Below are 15,286 nucleotides of genomic sequence, written 5' to 3' on the forward strand. Positions count from 1 at the left end.
GCCTGAGGAGAACATGCAAGGGAAGACGGAGTGGGGGATTGACTGACAGTGAGGGAGGACAGATCATTGGTTTGACTCCATCTTCTGTAAACTGCCAGGATTATTTAACAAAACCTTGCAAGAGATTCACCTTTACTCAAAATCCTCCTAATCTGAACCATTGCACTGGACTTCCAAATAATTAGAAAGAGGTCCTGTGGTAGCCAAGTGAGTTCAGTTTACACTAATGGGGTCTACTGTGCAAACTGCTCCCACCATGACAACCTCCTTGCAGCTGAAGATATGGCACACTCTCCTGAGCAGAGGCTGCCACCGAGCATTATATTTGAGCACAGTGCAGATCCCTTTGCCTCCCAGAAGGACGCAGTGAGAGGAGACTTACCCCTGCACCCTCTTTGGCTTCAGAACTTTCACAGGAGCATGATGCCAGTGGGTCCCCCAGATGCATAGCCAATCCTCCTGCACCTACAAAACCAAAGACATTTATTGCCCATGGGAGAATATGCATGGCTGAGAGGTTGCTTTGCTTTGGATCCATTTCTACCCGCCATGATCTGTCACCAGCCTGGTATCTTGTTAGTGTTGTTAAAGAAAGCGGAAAGGGTACAGAAATGATGACTGAGAAATATCTTTGCCACCTGGAGACAGCTCTGCAGAGAGGCAGCCACCTCTGGGAGAAAACGCAATGGGTGCTCAGTGTGTTGACAGTGTGCCATGGAAGGACATGTTCCATTTCAAACTGCCCAGTGGCCATCCCTGTCCCTAGGGTGGTACTCAGTGCCACCCTGGTCCCTGGTGGGGGGTGGGATGGCCCTTTCTGCCAGGTCCAGCCTTGTCATCCCCAGAGAGCTCCAGACACCGGTTGCTCTGTCCTCACCAGTGTTGCTGTGCTGAAGGTGCTCACACCATCCCCTGGATGAGCTTGTCCTATCTTGGGGAGTAGCCAGAGGACCTTTCATCACTTCTGTGTATCCAAAGGGCAGAGTAACTAAGAGCACCTAGGACCCTAACTAATTGCATCTCATTAATGAATGCTGTTTGTCATCCAGGCAGTGGATGACACTGCTTATCAGGTGATATCAGGTCACAAGCACAGCTTGCAGGGCAGCCTGTCAGTCCTGTCTGGAAGAACCTCTGTACTTTTATTTCTACATCAAGTTTAAGCCTTGAATAAGATAAGAACATATTACTGATTTCACCTTCAGGGACAATCTTGCTTAAGCATAGCTAGCCACAGACAGCTGCTTGATTGCTTTTGGGATTTCCACAGCAATGGCAATAATTGCAATACATAATGGTGGATTAGAGTCAGATTAAATCAGTGAATACTTTCTAAACTGCAAAATTAAATTATAAGGGTTACATGACCTCCTCTATAGAGAAACAGGATGTATAAGGACTTGTGTATCATCTCCAGTAGCTCTGTTGAATGTACACATTCACACTGAGAATACATTGAATAATTTTCCCTGTGCTACCACGACATTGTGCACACCTACTAAATTTGAAATAGGTCTCATAATAATACAGCCTGAAATGGCTCTCCAGCCCTTGGTCAATACAAGGATAGTTATTCATGCCCTCTGCTGCTACTTCACTCTATAATCTTGAGTGTGTCTCTTCAACCCACTACTGTTTATGTATGTGCCACAGTTGTGTTATGATTACTTATGCAAAAGGATCTGTAAATCAGGGATGCCCTTTGCTTATTTGTTGCTCCAGCAGAAAGTGGCACATGCTAACAGTGCTAGCTTGAGCTGTAGTCTACCTATGGATATCAGAGACACTACAGACCTGTATCTTGCTCTCTAACAATTTTGGCTGGTGGCAGCCTCAGATAGACATCTTTTACTGTGGAAGAAGAATATTAAAAAGTGCCAGTGAAACTTATATGCCAAAATCCTTTACATGCTTTTAACTTTTTCTTGCACAGGTTCTTTGGAGCTGATCCCTCCTCTTCCCACATGTCAAGCTATAGTGTCCATGTAGTCCACAGAGCCAATAGGTAGCCCTCACCAAGGTTTGAGAACTGCATTAAAATCAGTGTGAGTAGTAATGAAATTAGGACTTTTTTCCTTGTGGTCTCCATACCCTGGAGAAGTCCACAAAATCAGAACTCTAATCCTATAACTTTAACAGAGAACTGATCCCTTCTTTATGTTCATCTCTGCTGGGGTTCCCACAGAGCATTGCTGCTTGTCCTGATTTCTTTTTTCTGGTGTTTTTTTCTTTCCAGCTCTCTTTGATAGCTTTATTCATGCTAATCTCAGGCCAAAAGGATCCCCCTTGTTATATATCTATAGGACATTTTAACATAGTGGGCCTCCAACTGTCTACTTATACCTATATGCTCTCCTGCTATCCAAATATAGATATAAAATAGACCTGTGTGCCATTTTTTTGCCATTTCACTAGAACTTCTCTTCATACCCAGGCTACACTGCATCTTTTTCTGCAGTGTATTTGGAATTGTGAAGCCTTCAGCATGTAGTCCTTGAACGGACACCTCATTACCTGGTAGCTGTAGGAGTGGATCAGAGGATGTGACCAGTTGTCACTGAAGTCTCTAAATCTATATTATAAATATTTCCAGGACTTAATGCCCACTAGGTTTAGTCTGATTCTTTAGAGTGAATGTTCCCACAGAGTCAGAAGGAGTAATACTTGATTAAAATATTTGTGTTTACACTAGATTTGAAAAGTATTGAATGTGACCTTGCAGCAGAGTTTATGGTTTGGTTTCCTCCCAAAGCACTCTTATGTGCAAGTCAGCAGTCTCATCATGTAGTGGGAATCACTCCACATCTGAACCAACTGCAAGTGTGGTTGAGGAGAGAGGGATCAGTTCACTAAAAACCATACTACTGTTCTCTGATGAAGTGCTGATATATGTGCAGCCTATGCCCATCAAGAAACAGCAGTCTGGTGACTAGGATGCTAAATGGAGGTGTGGCTTGCCTAATTTCACACTTGTGCCACAACTAGCATTCTGCATAACCCTTGGAAGGCATTGGCATTGTCTTAAGTTGTCCACTTGTAAGCGATACTCCCCATTGATGTGGCAACACATGAAAGATTAAGAAGAAATCATTACAGTGGTAATAAGTGGACTTAAATAGAAAAAAAAGGTCATGGAAGTCTGAGGCCTAGAAACTAACACACAAAATAAAATGATATATTAACCACAAATCTCACAAAATAAATAAATACCATAAGCCTGAATAGACTTCATCTCCATAATGCATTTGTTGAAAGGCTGTATCTCCTACAGCGTGGACCTTGGACTTGATTTACATGAAGGACATGGCAATTTTATAATCACCCTTAGATTAAAAAAAATAAATATTTGAGCATGTTTATATCCATGGACATGTTTTAAAGGCCCAAATAATACCAGTTCCTGCTGCCATTAGCACAGCTAAAGTTTTACATCTAATTGTCTGTACAGCAGTGATGAAGTAACTCAACCGGAACAGCTGCAGGGCAGCTCCATCAGCACTATTGGGGCCCACTGGCTTTTCATCCATCTCTGTGCATGCTAGCTTCACTTCTGTGTATCACTGTGCTGACTTGTTTGTTTCCTTTTATTTGCTGTTGATTTCAACTGTGAATAGGGTTTGATGGATGACAGGAGTTTTGCAATAAAGAGGACCAAATAATACAACAGGAATGAAGCTGAGCTAATAGCCTCTTTCCTTAAGAGATGTATTCACACAGACTTGGGAGAGAAATCAAGCTGCAGACAATTAGAAGGAATCTGGGCTCTCACCAGCATCAGCCAGGTGAGAGAGGAACAGGTGTTATCAAGATAGGAAGGATGAAATTTGAGTAAGAGTCAGCTGTCCAGTTACTGGTGATGTATTTGGCAGTCAGTGTGTAGAATATGGCTGAAAAATAGAGGTACTGATGAGGTATCTGGAAAACTGCTGTGCACACCCACTCGTTGCTCTTATCAAACAAGGGGAGACTTCAGCAATTTGTTCCTGAATCACAGATCTTCATGATCAGCACTGTAACCATGGGGAAGCACCTCTGGTTTGGTTAGCAGTGACCTGGGGGCAGTACACTCATCTCAAGGGTCCTTGTTCCATCAATCTCTGCCAAATCCTTTGGGTTTCTGCTCTACTTTCATAGAAGCTACACAGAGAAAGTAAACTTTAAAGTGCAATTCAGCTACTGAAGTATGTCAACTTTCTGCAGTACCCAAAACCCTCTTAGAAAATCCTCCATAAATGCAAAACTTAGCCAGAAACTACAGACATAGGGTCTTAGTTTTGATATTTGTTTTAGCAACAGAGTGCTCTGTGTTTTCAGCATACAGACTCCATTGCTGTGTTGTTAAGCTGGTGGGAAACAACTCCAAGGCTTTTCCACACAGCCATTAACACTGTATCCATCTGAAACCTGGCAGCCTACACCCTCTTGCCAAAGAAACTGGTGCATTAAAGGGCCAAGTCGTAGCATAAGAGGAATTGAATCAGGGAGTAACTGTAGTACAAAGATTTGTTTCCTTAGAGGAAAAGGCAGATAAAGCACTTAAGGGTATTCACCAGGAAAATTAAATCAATCCTTCTTCATTTCTCACAAGATAGTAATTTTTATCTGGCCTGTTTGCTTTCATGCAGATGGAACAGTTTAAGACTTATTATTCTCTTTCACTGAGACAGGTTTCTTGTGGGAGCAATTCTAGTCCTTTTCACTGCCAAAAGGACACATTACTGCTACCAGTTTGGCCCTCTCTCCCTGTTGCAGCGTGCTTGCATCCCGGGTCTACTGGCTAGTCTGCTGCTCACCAGAGTGACTCCTGCCCTGTTCAGACGGGAAGGAAACAGGTCAGCTCCAACCACATAAATCCTGGATCATCACTAAACTGGCCCACTTGGTCTTGAATAGGCCAAGGCAGCAATTATTAGAGCAACTATTTTCACTTGCCTTGAATTACAGGAATCCTTGCTGTTTCTCAGTCTGCTTTCTTTCACCTACATAAGACTTGTCATTAAAAATGAAAGGCAAACTACGTCCTCCTGTTGATATCTTGGCAGTGCCCAACTGAGCCAGCAGACAGATGCCATATTACACTACAAAGTAGAGTTTGTCACCAATTATTCTTGTCATTTAGACAAATAAAATCCTCAAAGAAGGAGAGGGAGAGAAAAAAAAGAGATACAGTCTACGAAAAAAAGACCTTTCAGCAAGAGTGCTGACGTTTATTTATTGAACCACTAAATGGATTGGTGGTTTCATGGTGTTCAGATTGGGAGAGGTCACATATCAGCAGGAAGAAAAAGGCATAACTTAAGAGGTGAAGAAAACCGCTCATATCTGGGTTTTGCACTTACTTTTCTTTAATTAATACTACGCTTAGGCATTGTATCCTTGCTGGATTTTGAAATGATAGCAAGGAAACTTTCTTACCCTTTAAAAAATGTTTTGAAGGCTCGCCTCTAAGAGTTAAGAAAATATTTTAGTCTCAGTTGCCATAGAATTTTCAGTCTGTTGCAGAGAGTGCTGTAGGTGCCCCTTCTCTTGTGATGTGAGTATCTCTCTGATAGCAATTGTCTTAAGTACACTAGCTCATATAATGTGTTTTTCTGCATCTGATAATCATGTTATTCACAGGTGTGGATGCACAGGTTATAGAACTAATGGTACAAATCTCTTTTGCTAGTTGGCTTTTCTTTTCAAAATGATTGGTTTTTTTCATCTTTCACACTGTGATGCATTTTGTGCTTAAATACATATAAGACAAAATAGAAATAAGACAAAAATCTCCCTAATAGGGCTAGTAGGAGGAAAGTCACACCTACTTATGCCCCAATTAAACTTCCATTGGTGGTTGCAGATCTCCAACACTGAGATGGATTATCTCTCTTCAACTCTGTCAGGCCTTCAGGAGTGATTTGAATTAGACCAGTCTAGTAATATTCTTGACATGGCTTTCGAATGTTTCAGTTGTGTGGGAAGAGATAGCAGCTTGAGAGGCCAGTTATATCTTCATTTACTAGAATGTCATGCCATACCAGTCTCAAACTTCGTTCTTTATTTGTTTTAACAACGAATTTCTACCTACCAACATAATTTCTGGTGACCAGCAGTGATTAACTAATGTTGATTCTGACTGTGTGTGTATTTACTCTCAGATTTAACTCTGCGGTCAAAATCCTTTTAATAGTTAATTGTAGTACCATAAAATAGCTGCAAGCGTGCAATGAAGTTCACGATTTCTGCTATGAAGCAATCAAAATGCCCTCAGAACCATAATCTACATATATTTTGGAATGAAACCTTAAGTATAGGCCAGCTCTAAAGTTAAAGCTATTCTAAGAGAATGAGATTGCAATGTTACTTAGAAAATAGCTTCCAGTCCCAGCAATCTTTTTGACAGTGAACAGCTTGTGATGGAAGAAAGAGAGAACCACTAGTTTTTGATAGAAAAAATGTCTGCAGGAAATAAGCTAAAACTCTGACATGAATTGTGAGGTTCATGCCTCCCTCAGGGGAAAACCTGTGAATTTTGTTTCTTTCATTTGTAATAATTTGCCTTGGAGTACATTCTCTTATTGGAATTACTAGATAAGAAGGGTGTTCTTATATCATTAAAAGATAGCCTCCTAACTTTGTCTAGAGTTTGTTCCTGTATGTCACAGCAGTGCAGCCAAATGACGAATTCATTGTCTTGCACAAGGGTTTAAAAATAGCAGACAACTCCTTGAATGATATGAGTAGGGAAGCACAAGTGATTAATCCAAATTCTCTTTTAATCATGACGTCTTAAGCCTAACTACAAGAAAGAAAGCAGAAGGTAGCAGAAGGATTATCTGCTACTGATAACCATTCTCTATGAGAAGAAAGAAAAGCCATCACTTACAGAAACAGCACTGAAAGTCCATGTCTGTAATGCAGTGAAGGAGACAAACAGCTTGTGGTGTTCATCTCACTGCACCTGCATAAAGGATTTCTTGGGCCCAAGAAATGCATGTGTGTAAATACCAGGAAGATGAGCTTCTAACCCTCTCAGCAGAGTCAACAGAAAGGACTGCAACAGCTATGTCCAATTGCCTTAATTGTTAAGTCAGACAGTTTATCTCCTCTCTTCATCATATTGATCTTGTCCACACTGATGCAGACAAGGCATATCTTTATGACCCCTTCTGTTACCTGAATTAGACATGCAATTGCATGTACCAACAGTTGGGAATGCTACCTATGTACACAGAAGATGCTGTGGAAGCATCTCCAAAAGTCAAAAGTGGCATGTGTGCAGTTAAACCTACTTTCCTCTTAATTTGTCATTTCCTCTGACATTTAGCAGCAGACAGGACATTTCCTACTAGTGGATACCACTACTGAAGTAAATGGCTGTGCCTTTGCAATGCACCTCATGGAACTAGGAGGAAATCAATCTCCATTTTTCAGCTGTGTCTTTAGATGATTTTCCAATTATGCTTATCTGCTTTTTCCTGCAGTGAGAAACCAGTCTGACTCAAGATGGTGAAGCCTTATATGTGTCAGATGGCGTTACTGCAAAGGAGGTGGGACAATCATACTCTGCTGATATTTAGCTGCAGGTAACAGAGTGCATATGAGAGGAACTACTGCTATCAATTTTCCTCTCATACCTCACAGTCACCTTCTTAAGAGGTGACATTTTGGATCTGGTTTGCATCTGGAGATCTGACAAAAATATCAGGCTCACTGAAGGTGCACTACAAATGACAGAACTGTATTCCTACCTGTGGATTTAGGAATAAACAGGTATAGCTTATTCTGAACAGCCACTTCCTGTGCTGCTAAAAGAAGCTATATTACAAGATTTTCACAGGTGATCCAGGAGTTAAACAAATAAAAGGGGTTTTATAGCATAAGACCCTGAAGAAGTAATTCAGTCCTTGACAAGGCAACAGCAAGATTCCTGAGTACACTGAGAGTGGGCTTGTGTGCCCAATTAGATTGTCATGATTAAGGGCCAGACAGCAATGAGGCAGACATAACCCAGACTGACTGTGATCTGGTCTAAGGTTTGATCCCCAGTTTTGCATACTTTCGCATTACATTTTGCATACATTTGTGCTGTCAGTTGCTTTGAAGAAATATTCAATTTTTCTGCCAGAAAAATCTGTATTAATACTTTATTGCAAAGTCAGAACTGTCAGTTTTGCTTAGTAGAAAATGGTATTAATTAATGCCTTGTCCCTATCTTCTGTTGTGGTAAAGAGTAGTGTGCCAGGTATGAAAGAATCCATCTCAATCCTGCAGTTGTACTAGACACATGCTAGTGCAAATCCTGTAAATTCTGCAATGGCAGAGTCAAATCTTGCTAGACATGGCACATGAGAGTTGAAAGATGCAGGGAAACTGGTGTTTTTATGGCATGAGCCATGACAATGCTGGAAAGCTACATAATCCAGGGGAGCGTACCCTTTCAGGGTACACCCTGAGTTCACCTGAAGTTGAGGGTGGATCTACTATCTGCAAGAAGAGATCCAGATCACTGAACAGGGTTAGTAAGTGTGTAGACAAATTAAAATCACTGCTTGATGTAAGGTTAATATAATCTGGCTTTTGACAAAAGGACACCACAGATAAGATCCAGACATTTAAGGATGAAGACACCTGTCTTCACCTAAACTTAGCTGTGCTGCATGGTAATAATTTTCAGTCATTTCAAAGGAAGTACTTATAGAGTAAGTTACTGCTCAATTAGAGAAGATGCATCAGCCTCTGGCCTTTGTGGATAATCTTAGAAAATTATATATAATTAGGAAAAATTATAATGTTTGCTTTCAAAGTACTATTTGTTTTCCCAAAAAAGCAAACTGTCAGGCAAACATAATACCCAGATATGATATATCCTCCTCAGCTTTTCACATATCACCTCCCCCTTTAAAATAGGTAGTGAAATGTTTCATTTTCTAGCCACAATGTTCAAAAGAGGCATGACTCGCTGGTCAAAACTCCAGTGATGTTTCTTATTAAAGCCATGTGCTTTAGAGAGTTCAATAAAGGATTGCTTGGCTTCCTAATAGAGGAAGAGATCAAGTGCTTTGAAAGGAAAAGCCAAATAAAAAAGAAAATAAATTATGATTTTGGTTTCATGATGTTAGGCTATGTAGTTCACATAAAAGATTTAATATTTAAGGACAGATCACAAGTTAATGTGCAATGTCAAATGATGTCCTATCCATCACCTTCCAGACAATACTTAGGGCATTATGAGAAGTATTTAAACAAGCAACATTTCATGAGTACTTTTTGAGCCGTGTTGCACAGAGATGGGCTAACAGGATAAAGACTGTCCCATGCTTTGAGAACTCATGTAAAGACAGCATCCAGAAACGTAAAGCCTACATTCTGCCTGGGAGTCCCTCCAAACCTCCACATTAGTAAACATGATGGGAAATTAAAGAGGTGCTTTCTCTCTGCACTTCCTAAAAGAGCACAGGCCAGCCATGCATTCCTCTCTCAGCTCTTCAAAGTCACAACATGTGCTCCTTAAAACATGCCCTGCTGATGCAATGCAAAAACTCTGACTCTTGTGTCTGTGGTATGCTAAACATGGCTCTTCAAGGGTAGAACAAACAGCTACAGCACAATCCAAAGTCAATAAGAAAATGCTGGTTGACTTCTGCAGGCTTGTGGAAATTATCAGCTCTGCTTTATGTGTTCTCTCTCAGCTGTTTATCTGTCCTGTGACACGCATTGTCTAAATTTCAAATTAAAAACGTTACTGAGGCAATGAAAGTCTTTAAGCACTTGCATTCTACAATGCATCAAAGAACAGCTAAGGCTAATGCTTTGCTTTTGATATCTGTGCTTGGATTCAACTTTTTGGAGCCCAATTACTTTAATTTACAGCACTCTCATTACCTGCTGGGGCAGAAGTCACATACAAGGCACTCTCATGATGTGAGAGGTTTCCCTATCTGATGAGACAGTCCATCTGTGCAGGCTGCACCAAAGTGGAAGCTGATGCATAGACAGTATATGTGACTGTGGAGTTTTTGTGGAGCTTGAATCCTGAGCCTAGCTGGGAGTATGCTAAAGCTGTAATAACCAAAACTGACCTCCTTTTACGATGTAGCATCTCCCTTTAGCTGTGCTATTTATTTGGCTCCCTCCGTTCCTCCTTAGCATTCCTTAGCATGAACATAGAATAGTGTTGATTCAGTAAAGTGTCTTCCTGAGAGAATTAGCTGCCCTCTTGAGAAAATAAGCAGTGCAGAGCCTGTACCAGGGTAGCAATAAACATTTTTTGCAGCTCTCATCTTGACAATAAGCCCATAATACTAGTGGAACAGAGCATGAAGAAAGCATAAAATTACATCAAGTTTTCAATTAACTTTCATATTACCTGTATCTCAAATACTTATTGCTTCTGTGCTACAGTTATTACTTGCTTTTATAAGATTTTAAAATAACATTTTAAAGAGGCAGCCTGTCCTGTAGAGAGATTCCAGCTCTGAAAACAAAGAGCAGGAAATTTCAGAAGGTTTCAGGGTAAGCACCCAAATGTCAGACTGCTCTAAACCATTCCTGTTGAAATTTAGCAAGCTAAGTTTCTTGTGAGATTTCTAGAAACTAGAAATGTATTAGAAAGCCTCTTTTAGAAAGAACTACTGTGCTTTCATGTCAAGTCTTGCCTGGAACATGAAATTGTCGAGATATAATGAATAGAGAAGAGGTGTAGGTTCCCCCCCGCTTTTTTCATTCTCTTTAAATGATAATCAAATTTCTTGATCCTCAGCAGCTCTCAATTTGTGAATAGTTCAGTCTGAGTTTAAGTTCAGTTTGTAGCTGCTTCTTCCTTTATTCAGACTATTCAAGTATTCTCTTCACAATGTGCACCAAGTAACAGATAAAAGCAACTGTCATGCTTAATTTATTTTAATAGTGTGGGTAGGTTGCTCGGATTTTCCACATTTCTGTCTTCTCAGAACAGCAGTGAGTCTTCTAGTTCAGTAAAAGACAGTTTCTAAGAACAGAAGAAATGCCCCACTGGACTGGAAAAATTGTCTTTAACAGAAGCAGGAAGAGACTTCATACAGGGAGAATCCCTGTACCAGTCTGTATCCCTTGTACTTCCTCCAGCATCACAATCACTAGATTAGGAATGTCATTGAACACATTTCTGTCTTGTCCCTTTAATATATTTTCTGAATCTGTTAGCCCTTGGCTTGTTAACATGGAGACATTTGTCTATTTTTTTTGTGTTTTGTTTGGTTGGTTTTTCCTTCTGCATAACACCATCACCATCTACATGGTATCTGAACTACCATATTTAGCACTACCAGTTCAAAAACCTCTAAGGAGAATGGACATTTTGAACATCTAAGATATGACTGTAAAGGGATTGAATGCTCAGGAATACAAACATTCTCAGCCTGAATTTCAGACCACCTTAAAAGAACCTCTCATAGTATGCAGAGGCAGAGGCAGTCAGTGTAGTCATAACTTTTAGGAATTTTAGCCTCTAGCAATGTTTGTTGCAGAGAAAGGATCAGCAGAATAGGTTCACACTCACTACGGACACCCTATTTAATAAGGAATTAGGTTAGCAAAGAAAGACAGATGGCAAGAGCAGACAAGACAGTTTGAGACCTAAGGCCTAATTCAGCTCTGACACAGCTAAGCTGAATGGCCACTGAAGTCAACGACATGTTTACGTGTTTGTATCAGGGCTGAATGTTCCCCTGTGTTTAGCAGAAAGAGCTGAATAGTTGACTTCAGATAGATGTTTGGGGTTGTTTTGCTTGTTTTTGTTTTTTTTTTTGAAAAGCGAGTATGGTCATATGAAATTGTTGATGCTATCCCAAAGCTCAGACTTTAAAACCCAACAGATTTAATGAGCAGAGATGTTTCCTGCATAATGCAAATGCAGCTGAAAAACAGTGCCTGGCCTAGGGTTTTGTATATACATAATGGAAACTAACAGATGGGGACGTAAGCAGAGGCTTGTTCAGTGCAACCTTAGTTTAATGGGACTAGGAGTCCTTGTTTCCTGAATCTGAGGTAGGTCTTTTTTTGAGTTTCTACAAGAGTTGCTGCTGAGCACCCAACTCTTCTTAGAGTTATACTAGGAAGCGTATTCATTCTCTAAGTGAACATTTGGAGAAGAAGCACTGGAAGCTAGCATTTCACTGTTCCTCCTTTTTCCTTCTGTCTAGGTGCCTTCAGCTGTAGAGGATCTGAGAAACAATGCTGGGAGACTAAAGAGTTACCAAATAGTTTCCCTTTGTCTTCTCCTTTCTAATGGGTCAGTCCCAATAGCTCCTGGTTTGTAATTTTTTATTTTATTTTGGCTTAAATTAAAAGATAGATCTTATCCTAGGAAAATGGGATAATACTTTATGTATGCTGCTATGTAAGTACATCTCTGGCTAATGTGGTTTAAGGCATATTGATTCCCCTGTGTGCCTTTGCTCAGGGTGCTTCTGCTAAAAATCAGTGACTTGGGTGATTGTTACTGGAAAACTGTACATTAGTTGAGACTGAGTTACCAAAATGTTGCAGAAATTTGGAAAAGCAAAGAAAAAGAGGACAGAAGACAAAACACTTGTGTTCGTGTGGTTTTGGTTTTTTCTTTCTATCCTCCAGAAACATCATCAGAACACTGCTTATACAAGGAAGCAGTAAAAGATGCCTCTCTAATGGGAACAGTCATGTTTCTGCTATGTAATGCCATGGTATTTCCCCCCATCCTCTTCTAGTGCATCAGCACAAAGACAGTCATAAAACAATGGCAGGTAATTTTTCTTTGGCTTTGGGTTAGCACACACTGCAAAACAGCCTGGTCTATTAAATAATGAGAACTGCCTCTGTACCTAACAGCTCTCAGTGCCAATGATACACATTTACGGAGCAGCAGAAGCTTTCCTCATGATGGTTGCTGGGTCATTGCTAGACAAAATGTTTGCTGAAGGGATACATCAGCAGTAATTGTATAGACAGGAGGTTTGGGGTCTGTAATTGTTCCCACCCTGGGCACTGAAGCACACTGTGGGTGTACAGGTTTTTAACAGGGGTCCTTGCAGGTGAGAAACGGAGTTGCCCACCTGGTAGCTCTTCTGTTCATGACTTGTCCTCTGTGCATGCATGGTAACACTGAAGAGACACACTGGCATCAGAAAATGTTTTTATCTGAGGAAATGGTTCAGCTACCACATTGTAGGAAGCCACTTTATTTTCTCCTGTCTTAGTTCCTTATTTTTCAGATGACAGTGATAGCACTTCTCTGCCTCAATGGGATGCCGTTGTCTTAAAATACACATTACATGCTAAAATACAGCTTACAGCATTTTTTGCACTTTAGTTGTTAAAGACCACTTCCATTTGATTCTTCACCTACTGCCTGGAAATAATGAGGGATGTTCCACAAATACTTAGGTTATTTGATACTTCAGTAAAATCAAGTGTACCAGGTCAGTTGCACAAGGTACACATGCTATTGTGCAAGATTCTATCACTTTGCTCTTAAGTTATCAAGTTGCCATTAAACTATGTTTGATTCTTAAGAGAGGCCTAACTTTACACTAGGTCAGCTTCCAAGCCAAGACCATTTTGGATTTATCAATGTGTCCGAAAACATGAATTATAGTCTGTTGGAACTACATATTATTTCCAAAATGTGGTCACTTCCATTATAGTAATAGCTTTTGATTAAACAGTTTCTGGGAACAGTTCTTATGTTTTTATTTGCCCTATAATCCCTCCAGTTCACTTCTACCAGCAGCTCTACTATGTCTAATATATCACCTCCTCATTCCTCATCTATTTTGCTAGATGTTAATCTTGATTAATTAAAGATCTATATACCTTGCAGTTCAGACTGCATTGCCCTCTGTCTTACTGATACATTAATTCATAGTACTGTACAAATGACAGTTTTGATTCAATGGAAAAGAGAAACTGTTAAAGAAGAACTACTTGTATTGAACCACATAGCCTTGCTGGTAATCAGAATTAATTTAAATGTCCTTACAACTTTTCTTTAGACAATTTGTATTTTCAGAAGCTCTGGAGTTTGAGCTTGCTAATATCAAAGCTAGGCGTGACAGATGTCACTGCAAAATCTTAAAGGTGGGTCAAGGGGTCACATGGGCTAAAGTCTTCATAGGCAGCATTTTAAGATGTAAACAAATGCCAAGTAATGTTTTCTGCATACCTACTGTAGGTTCTCCCTCATGACTGAGTTGGAAGTTCTTTTTTCTTAATATGTCTTACATAAATATTTGATATGCAGACTGAACTCTCATATCTCTTTAATAGGGGAAAGGGATTGACTACACTGACTGTATTAATGGAATTAAAAATACTTTTTTACATTGGGAAACTTTACAGGATATTCATGAGCTTCTGGCAACAGAATAGACTTTTCTTTTAAACTTAACTTCATGGAAAGCCAGTATATGTAATATTAGTATATTGATTTAAATTTATGGCTTATGTAAAGTAGTGCATCCTTCCATGTAAATTTTTTTAGGATCCGGGCCTACAAAGATTTACACACACAGTTTCATTGTGTATCCTGGTCCCAAGAAATCAGAAACAAGACTCCCTTTGATTGCACTGGAGCCAGGACTCCAGCTGTTGCTTTCCGAGCAGGCAGTACAGCAGAGCTGAACGTTTACCAGATTTTTGTAAGATGTAGGGTCTGAGGCCAGACATCAGAATTTTTTCACCCTTGCCCTATTCTTGCCATATTGTAGGATACTTGTGATTTATTGCCAACAACAACAAAAAAGTGAATCCTGTCTCAGTAAGTTTGAGATTTGATAAATTTGAAAAACCCGGAGGCAAATACTAACAAAATAATACACTGCTTAGAATTAATAGCAAATTTTTTTTATAAACTCAAGACTGTATTTTTGTGTCAGGAGTGAGGGATGTTGTCAGCTCATACATGAACACACACGCACACCCACATTCAGAATTTATGCAAGTATAAAACCATTCATGACTATGAGGTCTGTGGTCATGCTCAGCTCAGTCCTGAGTCCATAGTAAAGCCAATGTAATTTCTGAGATTGACTGAAGCCTTCAAGACAGAATTCACAAGGGCTGCTACAGCAACAATTTTCCACAGAGAGGTTATTTTTAAACCTAAACAGCAAATGAGAAGGAAGTTCACATCTGGAGGCCTGAACTTGCTCATTTTTATTCCGGCTTTAGCTGACCTTTCAAGTCTGAGAATTTGTTGAGGTTGAGTTTAGATGCTATATGTTTGAACTTAATGTTACAGAGACATTTCATCTTTGTCCACAAGTCTGGTTAACAGTGGGTATGATGT

At 40.0% G+C, this 15,286-nt stretch overlaps 1 protein-coding gene across 4 annotated transcripts in view; it reads right to left on the reverse strand.

The window, feature by feature from the left end:
* Positions 1 to 15,286, reverse strand: part of PALM2AKAP2 (PALM2 and AKAP2 fusion) — a 264,728-nt gene that overhangs the window by 107,440 nt on the left and 142,002 nt on the right. For all 4 annotated transcript variants that reach the window (XM_051789324.1, XM_051789323.1, XM_051789325.1 and 1 more), the window contains one exon: positions 383 to 465. In XM_051789324.1, the coding sequence (XP_051645284.1) occupies positions 383 to 465 (83 nt within the window). The remainder of the gene's footprint in view (positions 1 to 382; positions 466 to 15,286) is intronic.

Source organism: Manacus candei, unplaced genomic scaffold (genome assembly GCF_025592945.1).
Source record: "Manacus candei isolate 608988 ecotype Guabito, Panama unplaced genomic scaffold, ASM2559294v1 h1tg000027l, whole genome shotgun sequence".
NCBI classification, from domain to species: domain Eukaryota; kingdom Metazoa; phylum Chordata; class Aves; order Passeriformes; family Pipridae; genus Manacus; species Manacus candei.